At 39.9% G+C, this 18,625-nt stretch overlaps 1 protein-coding gene across 2 annotated transcripts; it reads left to right on the forward strand.

The window, feature by feature from the left end:
* Nucleotides 1-8,543: 8,543 nt before the first annotated feature.
* Nucleotides 8,544-18,425, forward strand: LOC125878189 (inositol 1,3,4-trisphosphate 5/6-kinase 4). Of its 2 annotated transcripts, none has more exons than XM_049559384.1 (13): nucleotides 8,544-8,732; nucleotides 9,554-9,589; nucleotides 9,915-10,113; nucleotides 10,619-10,639; nucleotides 10,840-10,934; nucleotides 13,002-13,070; nucleotides 13,322-13,524; nucleotides 14,616-14,769; nucleotides 16,110-16,223; nucleotides 16,526-16,588; nucleotides 16,899-17,044; nucleotides 17,119-17,254; nucleotides 18,111-18,425. In XM_049559384.1, exons 1-13 carry the CDS (start codon nucleotides 8,598-8,600, stop codon nucleotides 18,264-18,266), a joined length of 1,527 nt encoding a protein of 508 aa, XP_049415341.1. In that variant the 5' UTR covers nucleotides 8,544-8,597; the 3' UTR covers nucleotides 18,267-18,425. The 2 variants fall into 2 exon arrangements, with proteins under 2 accessions (XP_049415341.1, XP_049415342.1); XM_049559385.1 differs by having other exon boundaries at nucleotides 8,667-8,732; nucleotides 9,875-10,113.
* Nucleotides 18,426-18,625: the final 200 nt, after the last annotated feature.

Here is an 18,625-nt window from a genome sequence, read left to right on the forward strand (position 1 = left end):
GGAGATTACTACAAGGTGGAGTATATAAGGCTTACTTGTAACAACACAACTTCTTCTAAGTGGATTTTCATTTTATACTTAGCATTATACTCATAAGGAATCGAGTAACAATATGGGAATGTGTAGAAGATGTCAAGTGTGTTGTATAAAAGCCATAATCATATATTCTTTTAATGTTTGTTCTGTACTCTATTGGCAAAGTATCAATAGGGAGGCTTAAGGATGAGAAGAGGGAACAATTTGAATAAATGTGTATTACAAAGGCAAGCAAGCACAAGCTAAGGTATATATGATAGCACTGGCTGCAAGTGTTTATGTTATTTTACAGGAAAAAAGAACAAGAACCCTTGCAATGCTGGCAATACAAGTNGTCCGTTTTGGATCGTTGCCAAGGTGGGCAAGCTCTCATACAAGGTGAAGTTGCCTCCACACTTCAAAATCCATCGGGTGTTTCATGCAAGCGTCCTCAAGCCTTACCATGAGGACAAGGAAGACACTAGCCGGAACCAATCCCGACGGGCCCCCATTACTGTCACCGCCTCGCATGATCGGGAGATTAAGACCATCATAGACTATCAAGCCAAATGGAAGCGAGGACAACAAGCCAGCGCCATGTTCCTTGTGCATTGGAAGGGACAATCTTCGGAGAAGGCCACTTGGGAAAGATATGAAGACTTGTGGCAATTCAAAGACCAAGTCCGGGAGTTTCTGCAGCAATGCGCCGCGGTCGTCGCATCATCAGGTTGGGGAGCGTGTGACGTCTCGCCACTTTGCCAGCCCGATTTAGGGGGCAGAAGGTTCTAGAGTTGAGGAGAGGCTTGCGGAGAACTCTAGAATCCTTTAGATTTTTCAAAGAAGGCTAGAGAAGCTCCTTGGACAATGTAGATTTCTCTAGAAAAGGACCAATGTGTAAATATCTTAGGGACTTGTTTAGTAATTTTAAATTACACTTTAGTCCTTAGGTGGTAGTATAAATAGAGGTGCCAACCATTTGCAAGGCATCACTCAAGTTGTAAAGCAATCTTCCAAAGCAATATACAAAGCCTTCTTCAAAAGCTTTCTTTTGATCTTTCTAAGTCTTTCCTTTTCATTCTCTTAGCGATCTTAGCATAAAGAGCTTACTTGAGCTTGAAGATCTTGAAAGACTAGTAAGTTGTCAAGTGTCGCACGGAGCGTTAGTGGAAACTCTAAGTCCGTGACAACGTGGTATCAGATTGAAGGTTTGATACTAAGGGAATGGAAATCGAAGGATACGTAAATGCTGCTAGCACCACCAACGTCCGTCCGGATGGTGGAAAAAAGACTCGCAAGGGAAAGAAGCACCAAAAGAGTCATGAGGAAATGCTGCTGGATCCCACACCAAGCGAGGCGCTAACATCTCATCCACCCTCGACCACCGAGGCAAGTGACGATGAACTTGGCGAGGAGGCCATTGACGTCACCGCAGGAGAAGATTGGGTCGCAAGGGTTAAAGTGGCGAGACAAGCCGTGGAGATATTAGGCCGGTGAATAAATGTGGCCGACGGCAAGTTCAAAACTCTTGAAGACTTCACCCTTGAGGAGACTGAAAACATCCGTAAGGAATTGGAGGGACGTCAGCGAGTCGAGTTTGAGATGAAGGAGGCCATCACTTCCTTGGAGTGCCGGCTCATGGAGGCGTTAAACACAATTGAAACCATGAAGGCCAAAATGAAGGTACTCAAGGAAGGTGTAGAAGGTGGAGGACCCGTGTCACCCGACCGTGATAGGGAGGCCAGGATCGAGGCTCCCAAGCCACCTATATTTAAAGGCGTCTGTGATGCTCAAGAGGTGGAGAACTTCCTGTGGCACTTGGAGAATTACTTCAAGTGTAATCGGGTGAAGAGTGACGAGAACAAGATCAACACTGCCGTGTTGTATCTTTCAGAGATGGCCATGCTGTGGTGGAGGTGTAAGGAAGCCGAAATAGGGAAGGGGACGTGCACCATCAACACGTGGGAGCAATTCCGCGAGGAGTTCAAGAAAGCCTTCTTCTTTAATAATGTCATATATGAGGTTAAGCGCAAGTTCAGGGAGCTGAAGCAAACAGGAAGCATTCGGGCGTACGTGAAAGAGTTCACAACTCTAACGCTTCAGATTTCTAACCTCACGGACGAGGACATGTTGTTCCATTTCATGGATGGACTACAAAATTGGGCCAAGATGGAGTTGGAGCGGCGACAGGTCAAGACCATAGTGAAGCCATCACACAGACCGAGTCTTTGACAGACTTTAAGCATGATCGGCATGACAAGGCAAATGGCAAGGATGCAAGGAGCAGTCATGCTAAAGGTGGGGGAGATCGTGGCCGAGGCAAGGAGCAGCAGGCACACCCAAAGTAGCACGACTCCTACAAATCGGACAACAAGTGGTTCATGCGCCAGAGCTACACGGAGAAGAAAACGCATACCACCAAAGGAGATGGTTGCTACATATGCGGAGGACCGCACAGCTATGCCAGGTGCCCGGAGATGAAGAACCTTGGTGCCATCCTACGCGAGCGGAAGGAGAAGGACACATAAAATCAAGGGCAAGACGCGGGCACGAAGCAGTTGGGCATGGTTGGACTATGCGGGGCGATAGTTAAGCAGACGGAGAAGCCAGGAGACTTTAGCACGCAATACGTAGACATCTCCATTAATTGACGTACAACTCATGCCATAGTGGACACCAGGCCAGAAGAAAACATCATGACCAAGACAGCGACAGAGAGGTTAAGGCTAAACTATGTCCCAAGCAACACCCGCCTCAAGACGGTCAACACACCACCGACCCCCGTGTGCGGAATCACCCAAGGAGTGAGCATCACGTTGGGAAATTGGCAAGGCAAGACAAACTTTACCGTTGCTCCTTTAGATATCTTTGACATTATTCTTGGGCAGGAGTTCTTCCAGCGCTGCCATACGATGATCGACCCCTACCTCCAACGACTCATGGTCATGGAGCGGAAAGGGTTGTGCATGGTACCTCTAGTCAAGGTACCGAAGAAAGAAGGACATGCCATCTTGTCGGCTATGCAGATTGTGAAGGGCCTGAAGAAAGGAGAACCGACGTTCCTAGCTACTATTGCAAGTTCGGGAGAAGACAATGGTGCTAAGGAGTCCTTGCCACTGATCATAGAGAAGGTCCTTGAACAGAACAAGGACTTGATGCCAGACGAGCTGCCGAAGACTCTACCTCCGAGGCGCGAGGTAGATCACAAGATAGAGCTGGATGTTGGAGCCAAGCCACTCGCACATGCACCTTATTGCATGGCTCCACCCGAACTAGAGGAGATGAGGAAGAAGTTGAAGGAGCTTCTCGAGGCTGGTCACATCCGTCCATCCAAGGCACCTTATGGCGCACCGGTACTGTTCCAGAAGAAAAAAGATGGATCCTTACGCTTATGCATCAACTATCGGGCGCTCAATAAGGCCAAATACTTCACGAAGGTGGACCTATGAAAAGGCTACTACCAAGTGCGCATCGCAGAAGGGGATGAGCCGAAGACAGCGTGGCGTGACCAGATATGGAGCGTACGAGTGGTTGGTGATGCCTTTTGTCTTAACTAACGCACCTGCCACATTTTACACGCTAATGAACAAGATCTTTCACCCCTACTTGGATCAGTTCGTGGTGGTGTACTTGGATGACATAGTCATCTATAGCAATACTTTGGAGGAGCACGTAGAGCATCTAAGGAAAGTCTTCCAAGTCTTACGGGAGAACCAGCTATACATCAAGCGGGAGAACTGCGAGTTTGCCCAACATGAAGTGCATTTCTTGGGCCATATCATCAACCAGGGTGAACTACAGATGGACGAGGCCAAAATACGGGCAATCCAAGAGTGGGAGGTGCCCACTAAAGTGATCGAGCTACGATCATTCCTTGGACTTGCGAATTATTATTGCAGGTTCATAAGGGGTTACTCCGCAAAGGCCGCTCCGCTGAGCGAGTTATTGAAGAAAAATAAGTCGTGGGTTTGGAGCATGGAGTGCCAACAAGCCTTCGAAGGTCTCAAGGCTGCGATAACAGAAGAGTCGGTTTTGACGCTGCCCGACTTTTCAAAGGCCTTCGAAGTACATACAGATTCTTCAGACTTTGCCATTGGGGGAGTCTTAATGCAGGAAAGACACCCAATAGCATTCGAGAGCCGCAAATTGAACGAGACCGAACGACGCTATACGGTGCAGGAGAAAGAAATAACGACCATCGTACATTGCCTGCACACGTGGAGACACTACTTGCTAGGCTCCAAGTTCGTGGTTAAGACGGACAACGTGGCCACTAGCTACTTTCAGTCGTAGAAGAAGATCACCCTGATAAAAGCTAGGTGGTAGGATTTTCTAGCCAAGTTCGACTATGTTTTGGAGTATAAGCCAGGAAGAGGCAACGTTGTGGCCGATGCGCTAAGTAGGAAGGCCGAATTTGTTGCCATCACAACGGTCCATTGTGATATTCAAGATGCAATCAAAAATGGCATGCAGCATGATCCCGAGGCCAAGAAGCTGATGGAGTTAGCTGCCCAAGGCAAGACTAGGCGCTTTTGGGTGGAGGATGGTCTTTTGCTCACATCCGGTCGAAGGGTCTATGTACCGAAGTTCAGGTCTATTAGGCGGTGGATAATTAAAGAAAGCCACGACACACCGTGGGCCGGGCATCCAGGGCAACGAAGAACGAGGGCGCTGATCGAGGCTATCTATTTTTGGCCATATATGCGGGACAATATCGAGTGCTATGTGCAGACTTGTCTTGTGTGCCGGCAAGACAAGGTAGAACAAAGGCATCCGGGAGGACTACTAGAGCCACTACACGTAGCGGAACGTCCATGGGAAAACGTGACTATGGACTTCATCACTTCCCTACCTAAGTCCAACGGGTATGGAACTATCATGGTCGTGGTGGACAGGTTCTCAAAATATGCTACCTTCATACCCGCCACAGCCGGATGCACCGCAAAGGAGGCCGCTCGATTGTTCTTCAAGAACGTAGTGAAATATTGGGGGTTGCCTAGGCATATCATTAGCAACCAAGACCCCCGCTTTACTGGGAACTTCTGGAAGGAACTGTTTAAGATACTTTGCACGAAACTCCACCTCTCCACAAGTTTCCACCCGCAGACAGACGGCCAGACCGAATGCGTCAACACCCTGTTGGAGTGCTACTTAAGGCACTATGTCAGTGTGCACCAAAAGGATTGGGCCATACTCTTAGACATGACGCAGTTTTTTTATAATTTGCAAAGGAGTGAGTCCACCGGGCGCACACCGTTTGAATTGGCGACGGGCCAACAACCCCAAACTCCGCATTCTTTATTGGCCTCTTTCGAAGGGAAGAGTTTGGGAGCTTACCATCTTGCCAAAGGATGGGAAGAACAGCTTGACACTGCCAAGTTCTACTTAGACAAGGCAGCAAGCAAGATGAAGAAGTTTGCCGACCGCAGACGACGTCCCACAGACTACAAAGAAGGCGACATGGTCTTGGTAAAATTCAATCCAAGATAGTTCAAAGCACTAAGAGGCGTTCATCAAAACTTAGTGCGAAAATATGAGGGTCCGTTTTGGATCGTTGCCAAGGTGGGCAAGCTCTCATACAAGGTGAAGTTGCCTCCACACTTCAAAATCCATCGGGTGTTTCATGCAAGCGTCCTCAAGCCTTACCATGAGGACAAGGAAGACACTAGCCGGAACCAATCCCGACGGGCCCCCATTACTNTCCATTTCATGATAATATGCAAAATTGACCATAATAGGGTGTGTAGTAGTAATTACATACTTCAAGAGTTCATAAATAACCATAAGGACACATAAACTTGAAGTAAAAATAGAGGATAAATGGTTGGACTTATGGAAAGGAAGGTTTCCACAATCAAACCCACATACCTCAACTTTGGAGAATCCTTGATGAAGATTGGAATGGAGAATTGAAGCTTGAGATGTTTGAATTTGGTTGAAGATCTTGGTGGAATTTTGGAGAAGGCTTAGAGAGTGTTTTTGAGTGTTTTGAAGTTAGAAAAAAAATATGACTAAGTATGGGACATATCCCCTTTTTATAAAAAAAAGCCCCAACACTTAGCCTAAAAAATGAGGCTTTAAAAAAAAAAACAGCTTACTGAAAATTGCAAATCTGCACAGACAGGTTTTACGAAAATGGTCATAACTCCCTCATCCTAACTCGGAATGAGGTGAAACCAAGTGCGTTGGAAAGATAACTCAAAGGGCTTTAACTTAATAGGTAGTGGCCCTTCCAGTTCCTTGTGTTCTAAGAGATATGCCTCTTTAAAGTTGACCCTCCAAATCGCATTTTTTGCGATTTTCGAATTTTGATACGGTTGCTCTAAAATTCGGGTTAGACCCATTTCCCACTCAATTTGACCCCCTGAATAAGAATATGAAGTCAAATTTCCGAAATCATGCACGAATTTTGAGATATATGAAAATTACAATTATAGGTGTTTCCGAAGCACATTTTTGGACATTTTTAGGGTCATTTCAAGTAGTGATAGTGGAGATTGAATGTTGTTGCAAAATTGGAGTTGTCCAATTTGCTTGTGTTACTGATCTGTAATGCTAAAAAATCAGAAGAAAATATGCAATATAAAAGTTACCCCACCCCGCTTCAATCCACATACTTTTACCCTCCCCGAGTAAATGACATAACTAAAGCACCTCGATCCCGTGCATCTCTGTTACACCATCCTAAATGTCAATCATAGCCTAACCCTTCTACTACATAGATATCCACGAATACAAGATCATCACTAGCTTGATCAACCATTATGCTATCTTTTCTCAATTTATCATGTCAACTCCCTAACCTTTTTTGAAACAGTAAATAAAACTGACACCTTAGACGCTTTCATACTCAAACTAAACCCAACACCATTTAAAAGCCAAGCTCATCATGATAAATAATAAATACAATTAGAAACAACTAAGAACTGAGTCCACATAAACTCAGCTCAATTGTTGAAATAATTGTGAAAATAAATCCCTAAGCATTGACTTGTCCATAAAAAATTAACATACTGCAACCATTGATAGTAATATAGCCCAAACTCCTAACCCTTATCTTGACTTATCTTGGAGATCGGAGTTGGTGGCTAGAGTTAGTCATTTGACAAATCATGGGACCTGATGAGGGTACCTGATCCCATTGTGAGAATGGTATTTCTATGCGCGAAAAGGACAGCTGAAAAAGTATTCTGCACAGAGTATAGTTTGCCATCTATTGGACTGCAAGAGGTGGTGCGTGTCTGTGCCGTATGGCAGGGTCGTTGGCCGATAATCTGCCTCTAGGGTTTTTGTGTCTATCACATATAAGGCTCGCTTCAATAGACACAACCTTAGTTTTTGCATTCCTAAAAAGTGCAAGAACACAACAAAAAACATCCTTTCCAGAAGTATTTTCCTCAAGAACAACATGACCTGATAGAGCTGTTAGAGTCTTTAGTTGTCTTAGGGTTTATATTCAGTGCGTATCTTTGTAGATCTATTCCTAAGTTATAAAGGAATTAGATCAGTGTTTCATTTCAGTGTTAATCTTGAGTCATTACTAGAGTTAGCTATGGCCAGTGGATGAAGTCTAAGTCAACCAGGGTTAATTGGTTTAGTGGGCAACAAAGTTGTTGCTTAGTTAGAAAAGAAGTTTGAATCAATTAGAGTTAGTTGATTTAGTGGGCAACATAGTTGTTGCTTAGTTAGAAAAGAAGTCTGAATCAATTAGAGTTAGTTGATTCTGTAGGCAACAGAGTTGTTGGTTAGAGGGGGAAGAGATTTTGAGTTAAATTCCTAGGTTACAAGAGCCTGTAATCTGAATCGTTGTTCCGTTTGAGTGAAATGGAGTTTGGGTTGAAATCCTGTGAGTACAGGTTGTGGTTTTCACCACCCTTGAGCAAGGGGGTTTCCACGTAAAATCTTTGTGTCTGATTTACTTTGAGCTATTTATTTTCCGCACTTTTATTTCAGTTACTGTTCTTGCTGAGTCAAGGAACCTGGTCCGTTGACTAATAGTGGACGCACACATTCCAACACCTCGCCTATTTTTTCCTTTCAAAGTGGGAGAAAAATAAAAAAATAATGCATTAATTAAGTTGTAGAATTTCGACAACCCGCTATAGCGTCGCCGCCATAACGGGAAGCCTCCCGCTACGGCGGGCTAACGTATGCCTAGACCAAAATTAAATTTGGGCCAAAATAGTTGTGCGCTTAAATTTTAAAAATTCTTGCACCGCATTTCTAGACTTTTGAGACTCCATACGAGATGCCCTTTAGTAACGATGAATCAGATTGTTACATAAAAAAAAGACATTTTAACCCATTAAATAATACTCCTAATAGAAATATCTTTAGAGACAACAAATATACCATACACAGTACGATACAACATGTAAGAACCATCCAAACAAACTAGTAATTATTAATCTTTGTAGGATCATTTTAGAACTAACAAAGAAATTGAATACACAATTTGACATGATAAAATTGTTTTGGGACCTAACCAAACATTTCCAATTTTCCCAAAAGATTCCACTTTTTATGAATGTTAAGTTCACCCAATTCTATGCAAAGCTAACTTTGGAGAAAACACAGAAAGAACAATGTGTGGAGTGAAGGGTATTGTGCTGGACGCTTCAATTCTGTTGAAAGCTGGTGATGATGAAAATGGGACTCCCTCTCTTAGACCTGATGCTGTTTATGTTCTTCGCAAGCTTCGATACTCCAACATCTTCACTGTAAAAATATCAACTTTTTCTTGTTTTTTTTTTTTTTTTGCCATTTTATTGTTTTCTTCTTGATTCTTGAAAAATTGTAGAATACCCAAGAATTGTTTGACAAATTAGTTGGGTTTATGAATGTTTGTGTATGCATTATGTTTCTGTCAAGTTACATGCAATCAATTAATTAAGTCTCAATTTCAAATTAGTTGGATTTGGTATATGATCTTTTGGTTTATGGGGTTATTGCATCAAAGAACTGTCTTTTAGTGTTGTTCTTTATTTGGGTTTTGGAAATTGACTGTGCTGTGTGCTCCAGGATTTTTCATTTTTGGGTTTTGAAATTGGAACCTCAAAGGTGAATTTTGAACCCCTAAACCACTAAGCTAACGTCTAGTCTTGTGTTCAGGGGATTCAATATTATATACTAAAAATAAAAAAACATACTTTCCTATATAGTGTAATTTTTTGCCGAGGGGTTAGGATGGACACCTTCACCCCCTCCTAGATCCGCCCTTGGCCGTGTGTAACTCACATAGACACAGTTGTCTTCTATCTAGTTGTTTAACCTCTGAGAGCTTTTTTGATTAGCCATGTAATTGGCAGTTCTTACAATAGCTTGACGATAATCATTGTTCAATCTAATTTTGCCAAATTGTTTCTTCTTTTTTGTTATTCTCATTTGGGCAAAGATGATTCTTTTGAGGAAATTTTCTGTATTGCTGAAATAATTGGATTTATATGTTGTGAGTAATTTTTCTTCTCCTATTAATTATTTGCGGTAGTTGAGGAATTGTTTGATTTTATAAATGAAATGTTATACCTTTCAATTTTTGCAGGGTATATCCTATGGACTTGATCTTTCTGCTCCTAAGGTGATGTCCTTTCTGCTTTTTTGTTTTGCATTTCTTTTGGCGTATCACGTTTATTGATATGGTTGTGTAAAGAATTTTTTTGCACTAGTATTCCTATTGTCTCAAAGTTTTCCTGCCTACCAAAATAGTTTAAATGTCTTCATCAATAGTTTTTATATCCATTTCCTTCTATTTCTTCATTTTTCTTCATTACTTGGTCCTTTGCTTGTTATTTTAGTTCTCAAGTCCCGAATTTATTCACCTTATGAGCGGCACTACAACAATGATGTGGACTGATATTTTCAGAAAAAATGGAATCTCAAACAATTGCAACTGCTTGTTTTAGGTGTGCCTCCTCCAAGAAAGCGCAAGACTATATTCCTACAATTGTTTTGTCTTCAGGCCATCAGCCCTAGACAACTTTGTAAGTGAGGTTTCTTTGGAATGGGGCGACAATACTGGAAGTTATATGCATGTAGTTTCCAGTTACAAAGACGAGGAGATTGCCCAAATGATAAGCTCTGGCTGGCTGATCACCGTTCTACGTGAGTTCCAATGCATTGACCTTCTGTTCTTTTTTTGTTTTGATAAGCCCACCTATGCATTGATAACCTATAGGAAAAGGGAAAAAGAGAAACAAGAAGAAACCTCATGAAACTTCTGATTTAAGTAACTGAGATGTTTCCTTTACTTGTTGCTAAATGATTGACTGTTTTTAGTTTTTATAGCGACCTATTACTTAAAGCATTTCACTCTATAGACCTAACATTTAGAAGGTTCTTTTCGACGATCATTGGATTTTCAAATGTATGCTCCATGAAAGGGTTCCAAAACTCAAAAAGGCTGCACCTTCCTCAAAACTTAAAATCACTTACATTACCAAACTAAAGTCCTTACCAACATACAACCTGTTTTTTATTATTGAGGTGAGTGGGTATGATAATTATCCGCAGGAGGTTTGATATCTGTAGTCACTGTGTGTGGAAAGTTTGTTGTCATTCTCTCACATATGTGCTTGCAAGCATCTCATCATTTGACCTATTTTTGCAGGATCTCCTGGAAAAGCATCAGGTATAAGCTCACAACTATCTTGTCCCTTCAAACAATAGTTTCGAACAGTTTAAAGGATTTCTTTCTCATTCTCTGGGGAACTCCTTTGTTCTAGCTTGTGAATTGCTGTTGTAATTCATATTGAAGAAATTTGTTGGCTTCTGTCAAGTGGTGAGATTGTTGTTTTCTTCTGAATCTTAAAATTTCTACATTCACGTCAGATGTTGAATATAGTACTGGAACTGGAAATCCAAGCAAGATTTTCATTAACAAGCTTGAAGAACTGCCTCTGATTATCTGCCATTTGAATAAAAAGGTGAGAAGAAATATCGTGTACTGGTGTGCATTTGGAAACTCTGTAACAGCTCCACCATAGTGGCTTCTCCGAAACATTTGGTCGTTTATTCCTTGCTGAAGCTACTGTTAGTTTGTACCACATGATGTTTTTCTCCAGGCCGGGCTTCAATGCATCCTCTGGCTTTCAACATGACCTTTTTTTAGCTTTATCTTAGTAAAATAATAGTTTTATTAACACGGTGGGGAAGTTACCGCTATACAGGTGGTATACAAAAGTAGGGAGCCTACATAGGGTTGTGGACGTATGGTTCGTTCTACCCAACCAGCCCCCAATCATCTATACTAACAGGAACCTCATGCTGTACAAAAAATGACTAGAAACAAAAGGCAGTTCCTCATTTGTACAAATTCAATTTTCACACTTTGAGAAGCTCTTTTTTACTTTCCCCCTCCGAAGTACTGACATGATAGTGAAAGGGGCTACATCCAATGCTCTGTATCTTCTTTCCTTCTTTTAAAAACCTAGCTGAACATCACATCCTTGATGATAGCCGACATTGCCCACTGTATTCCCAACCAAGTTAGAAACTAGTGGTTGGCGTCTTCTTCGGAGCATTTTCAGTGTAACACACATGTATCACCAGCTAACATATGTTATCCTTCTTTTCCTCATACTTTTAGATGTACAAATCCCCCCTTGCAGCATATTTGTTATCGGCCAGCTGGGGTTTCATCCCTTCTTCCGAGTGCTATGAAATCTACGCCGATCGGTGCTTGAACATTGTATCTTCTCTCCTTAGTAGTTTGTGGAAGGATTTCATCAAGCTAGTTTCACATCCCTTCCTTTGCATTTCCAAGCATCCTGGTCACCATGTGATGTTTTGCTTGTAGAGTAATTCCATGAGATTTTGGAACTCTTAGATGTCCCAATCTAATAGGTTTCTCGTGAATCTCAAATTCCAAAAGTTCCACTGTCTTGTGCCGTATGTACTTGAGTTATTGCAGTAACTCTGGCTCAATATGCTAAAGTTCATGAAAGGCATGACTGAGGGCGTCGTCACTGCACCAACTAGGTTAACAAAAAAGTTACAACTGATACTATTTCCATTTCATGCTTTAAATGATGTTGCCATTGAATAATTCCCACCCAAGATAGTTTTCTATAATCAGCATCCATAAGGCGACATTATGATGTCCACCCTCCACCTTCCCTCTTGGAGGCCATACTTAGGTACTATAACTCTTCTTCCAAGGACCTGCACCTTGTTGCTGAATCTCTCTCTCTCCATTTACCTCTTGCTTCTTAGAATGTACTTTCATGTTATTTACTAAACCAGTCACACCCACCATTTTTCAGAAAGTTGGTGCTAGTACTTGTTCATATAAAACCAGATCCTTCTACCATGATATACAAGTCATTCTTTTGCTTTCTGTCTCCAGTTTTCCCCAATATCTTCAGCTGTCAGTGCGTGAAATCTTACCTCCCTCTCCACTTCACTGTGGTCAATGAAGGTTATGCAGTGGTTTATTGGTATGTGAAGGACATCTAAGTTAAAGAGGGTATTTTGTTGCTGATTACTTTGCTATCTTTTGATAGACAAGATTTGCTACAAGTCGCTACCATTCATTACTTCTGCTATTCTCTTTTTTTCCATATTGATTGCTCATGATCAATTACTACAACTGCTTATCATTATGGCATCAGATCAATTACTTGACGGGCTTTATAAAATTTCATATTTTGCTGAGGCTTTTGATTCCATGGGATGATGGGATGATCCTGGTACATATTTCATCATCTTGAGTAAAAAGAATGCAATAAAGAGGAAGTGTATATGTCCAGAAACGTGAAAATTGTGGAAGAGTTTAGTTTCTCAAAGATCTTAGAATAATTAGTTTCTTCTGTAGCTGAATGACTAATATCCTATCCAAAGAAATCATAAAAAACGAATCTTTAGTGAGAAATTGCACCCCAATTCGATATAGTTAACTAATGAAGAATTTTTTTTGTATCCTTAGAAATTGTTTGGGAGCGTAACGATTAATGTTCTTAAGGGTTCTTTATTTTATGCTATGGGGTAAGCAGGTAATGGGCAAGGATGTCAAGACGGTTGGTTACTTGATGAAGCCTTCTCGTGAAGAAGATTTTGCCAAGGTCAGTTCTGGTGGAAAAATGAGTTGAGTACTTACTTATTATGCATAAATGGGTGTCAAGCATCCAAACTTATTGCATAATTTCAAATAGTTGATGTTTTGTGTATGTCTTCTCCATGATCCCCGGCTTAAAATTTTTGAAGTAGGGTTTTTTCTGTTGGTTCATATGATGAAATGTAGTTAGTGCTTTGCTTGACTTAGGAACCTTTCATGATATGTTTTGAGACTTGACATATTTCTTATGTTTTGCAGAGAGGGGCATTCCCCATAAAACCTACACCAAACGGGTTAATTTTTGTGCCCCTTACCTACGAGCTCCCTATATCACAGCAGTTACAAGAAATTGATGGTGTTCTACATAAAGCAACTGATGACATCATTACTGTTGAAATGAGCAGCTCTTCAGATTTTGAAAACAAAGTTACTTATACAGAGGGCATGCAAGAGTTACAAAGGTGACTTCCTGCTGTTAACTTATAATGGGTTAATAAAATACTGCAGAATAGAAAAAGGAGTGATGATTCTTTACGATCTCTCCTTTAAGTGCCTTCAAACTTCTATTGCAACTACANAATGAGCAGCTCTTCAGATTTTGAAAACAAAGTTACTTATACAGAGGGCATGCAAGAGTTACAAAGGTGACTTCCTGCTGTTAACTTATAATGGGTTAATAATATACTGCAGAATAGAAGAAGGGTAGAGGGGCGGGCCCATTATCTACCGAGTTTAGAAGGCTGTGATTGGTCCAAAGGGCGGGTCACAGACGGATTTCTCGGTTATCAAAAAAAAAAATAAAAAATATACTGCAGAATAGAAAAAGGGGTGATGATTCTTTACTATCTCTCCTTTAAGCGCCTTCAAACTTCTATAACAACTACATGATAAGAAGGTAAAAACTTGCCCGTACACTACATGATAAGAAGGTCAAAACTTGCCCGCACCCAGTGTTTACATATATGGAAGTCTGTCCAACTAAGCTCATTCTGAAAACTTCTAAGCATGAAGTTGTTAGAGGTAATCCAATAGAGACATACCGAGGACTGTTATGAGGTCCAAAAGACCCTAGTTCATGTTTAGATTGGAGAGCTATACCCTGTCAGTCGAAATAAGTTTGTATCTTTACCTTATGCTCTGTAAAGCTCATGATAGCTTGGAGCGATCAAAAAGATTTAATGCTTTCATTTATTCTCTTATAGCCTCTCTGATAATGATAATCTGTTGATAGCAAAATGTGGATGCTGTTCATAGATTGTTGTAATTTCTTGATGGAAATGACTTTCTTCAAGCAGCTGAATGACATCTTTAATATTTTTGCATTATCTTTTTTTTTTCCTGATTGTTTTTAGCATGTTTCTATCTATCTGAAAGATGCATTGCATCACATTATTTTCAGCTTGAACTGGTAATGAGTATCGAATTAATTTCTGGAAACTTGGATGGAAGTTTCTGAAATGCATTTAGAGCTTTCTGTTTGAGCTGCAATAAGTTCATGTCAGAGGAGTTGGTTTAAATCACACTAAATCTCCTTTGGTTATTTTCTGTTCAGGTACATCGGATGCCATCCTGACTGTTGTGTGATTGACCCATTCACCAACATATATCCTGTTCTTGATCGGTTGAAAATACAGCAGATTCTAGGTGGTTTGGAAAATCTTAACAGTAAAAGCTGCAGTAAAATCAGAGGTCCCCATTTTCTAAAGGTCCTTTTTCCTTAATGGTACCCATGTTGTGCTTACATTGAAAAATCTACGGTGAAATCTTTGTGACTTCAGTCCCTAATCTTTTCCTTATTGATTCATAATTGCATCATCTGTTTCTTTATTTTCTTCATTTAGCAGCCTACTTTTCTGAAGCTATGTTAAGCGAGGCCTTATTTTGGGGTGTCAGTTCCCACCAAGTATATGGCTACAATGTGTTTTGGGTGGGATCAAGTGCTATAGGCTTTCTGCAATCTGAGTTGATGGTGTCTTTAAGTGGGGATAAGTGATAACAATAGTGGATCAGCTTGGTTAGTCCAGGAGAGAGTTTTAGGCTTTTCCCACTTCATGAATGAGAAAGATCAGTCACTTTGTTGCTTTACAAGGGCCATCCAAGTTGAAATTGTTTGGTTGGGATGAAATTGTTTTTACTATGGAATTTTTTGTCCAACCAATGCAGTAGTTGATATGGTTATATAGAGCCTTACCTGAGAATAAAACACAGCCGAAAAGAAGGAAAATATTATGCTACGACAAGTCATTTTAATTGAATTGTGTGCCACTGGTTTTTTGGTCTCATGTGTCAATTTTGCTGAATGATCTCTCTCAAATGAGAGTTCTTCCATTAAATAGAAAGAATTTTGATTTACATGCCTAAAAATCTGCTATATATCCCTAAATATATGCTATTCCTAATTGTAATATCTCTGAAAATATGCTACATTAATCTATGCTATCTCCTATCATCATTACACAAATATTTAGAGTTATAACATAGATATGTACAGATATTTAGAATCTGTCCAATCATGCTAACATCATGACTCTCATTTGTTGCATATTCAACTATATAGTATTTAGATGCTTATGCATCATTTTTGGGTTTTGTTGTTTGCTCATTATGAGCTCTCTTCACAGTTAATGGGGACATCTTTCAGTCACCATCAGGCTGTAAGACTGTTTTCAAGAGTTTACCTGGTACCATTTTTGTTTAAAGTTAATCATTTTGTTCTGTTCTTATCATTGCTTAGATCAGGTAGGTTAAATTTAAAGTTGAAAAATTTAATTAAACATATATACTAAAAGATTTTATCTGTATCTTATATTTCTGTGAGATTAAGATCTTTGTATGTGTTCCTGAAATGAAGCTCCTTTTGCCTCACTATTTAATGATCTAAAACTGAACTGTGAACCCAAAAACTGGATAAGAAAATGCTACAACGCTTCAGTTTATGGTAAGTTCACTACTCATTTCATCATTTATCATATACATCTGTAGGTATGTGAACATCAGTTTTCTCTACTTGCTAGATGTTTGATTTAACATGCATTTCTTCGTGCAGGTTGTCGATTTTCGTGAGCCCAAGTTGGAAGACAAGCTAGTCAATGCAAAACTGTCACTTCCGAACATTGTAAAACCCCAAGTTGCTTGTGGAGTTGCTGATGCTCACAGCATGGTAATACTGAATTCTCAATAATACTCTTTGTCCCTCTCTCTTTCTCTCTGTACATTTATACTTGGAACTTCTACTCCATAAAAGGTTTAGTATATGGATTCCTCCTTTTGATGTTATTAAATTTTTTAATCCTGTACTGACTATCTTTGCTTCAGCTCCAAGCTTTGCCTTTATATATATATATATCTTCCATCTTTTTTTTTTTCCATTTGTCCTGTGAATTGTCGATTGATTTTGCAACTTTCTTTTTGATAAGTGATTTTTCTTGTATGGCAGTCTTACGTAGAATTTTTAATGGACAGGCCATTGTCTTTAAGGCAGACAGCTACAAAGACCTCAATGTCCCTCTTCCAGCTATTGTGCAGGTAAATAAGGGGCTATATGTAATGAGCATTATTTTTATCATCTGCCTCTTGAATGGTAGAACTGGTTTAACTTGAACATTCTAAGTTGGTGCCTTTGTGAAAGTGTTGCGTATTTTCTCATCCATATGTAAGATGCTTTCCTTGTATGCAAATGGCAATGTGTAGGCACTTGATTGTATCAGATACGGATTTGCGAGATGTTTTGGAAGCACAGATATTGTGCAAACAACAGTTGTCATCTAAATAGATTATTTCCTTCTAACATAAGTTTTCTCCTCCAAGTTAAATATGAAGACAAGTGTAACTGCAGGAATATGTGGATCATTCATCCACTATGTTCAAGTTTTACGTTGTTGGGAAGAAGATTTTCTTCGCAATTAAGAAGTCTACACCTAATGCAGATACCTTGATAAAGTTAGCTGAAGAAAAAGAGTTGAAGCCATTACTTTTTGATAGGTATTTTACCACTTCAAATTCCTCTGTCTGCTATATGCATTTTCTATGCCTCTTAAGAGCACCTATTTTTGCAGTTTAAAGTCTCTACCTGTTGACAAGCTAAAAAGCCAAAATGAAGATAATACACGGATTGATCATGAGCTAGTCACTGATGCTGCAAATTGGTTGAGAAGGGTGCTTGACCTTACTATTTTTGGCTTTGATGTTGTGGTAAGTACTTTCATATTCCTCATCCCTTACAACCTATGTTTTAGCTGATTAGCCTTTTGTCTTCATTTTTTCTGGGAAATTAAAGAGAAATAAATTGAATCAGCTTTAGGAGAATAAGATGCCCTTCATCAATAGCTGTTAAAAAGATATGCTCAAAGATACATCATTTCCATCCATGCTATAAACCAACATCCCACTGAAATGCTTTAACTTGTAGTAAGACTGAATCATCTAATAATCTCGCGAGAGCTGTGTGGTGAGGCGTCAAATAGGACAGGTTCACTCAGTGATTGTGGACAAGCATATATGTACGATTCTTCCCTATCCTTTTGTCAAAGTTCCAAGTATTGACAATCTCTAGGTCAAGATAGATCTCTCCACCAAAATAAATTATTCCTCGACTCCCTTATGTAGTGCTTTGATTCTTCTTTCTGTCCACAACGAAGAGAGGGCCTTGTGCTAGTCAGTTCAGCAATGTAATTGTAAAATGAATGTAACATTAAAAACAGACTTAACTCTTATCAGCAAGCCTCTTCTTTGGACCTTTGCCTATGGTGCCTCTTCTTTGATGTTTTATAGTTGCCTATTAGCTTTTGTGCTGTCGGGATAATTGATTTCTAACCGAAAGGTAAAACCATAACAAGGTTTTAAATAACATTTGCCAGGGCCAAAAACAATCATATCCATGGTTTTGCTCTAAACTAAAAGTTCTCAAATCTCAGCTTCTTCTATATCCTTGTTGCTAAGCTGATAATTTTGCCACAACTAAGTGAAATAGATAGTTATAAATATTAGTTAAAGGGAATAGGACTCGAGCAGCACACGTTGTGATAATGACTTTTGAATCGAATCTCAGATCCAGGAAAGCACCGGTGACCATGTCATTGTTGATGTAAATTACCTCCCATCGTTTAAAGAAGTTCCTGATGAGGTTGCAATACCGACATTTTGGGAAGCCATAAAGGAGAAGCTGACTGGAAAACAAAGCACAGAAGCAGCAATATTGTTGTAATATTCATCTTAGTAGCAGGACTAACTAATAAAAAGGTTATATCCAACAGATACTGACTACCCTTTTCTGTTTTGCTATTTGTGTTATCAACTGTAACTTATTCTGTAAATTCGGAATCCTATTTCATTCTGTTCAGCTTAAGTTCTAGCTTTGAACATTAACTATCTGTAGTTTCTATAATTTGAAATATCAGGAAGTTGATTCCCTTATCTTTCCTCCATCTATTTGGATTTAGGGGCGTGTTCAGTATGACGGAAAACTATTTATTTTCCTGTGTTCGGTAGGTAAGCAAAATATATTATCATCAAAGCATTTGTATATAATTTTGACATGCTATGAGAGGTGGGGGTGAAGATTAG

This window comes from Solanum stenotomum, chromosome 10, assembly GCF_019186545.1.
Source record: "Solanum stenotomum isolate F172 chromosome 10, ASM1918654v1, whole genome shotgun sequence".
Classification (NCBI taxonomy): Eukaryota; Viridiplantae; Streptophyta; class Magnoliopsida; order Solanales; family Solanaceae; genus Solanum; species Solanum stenotomum.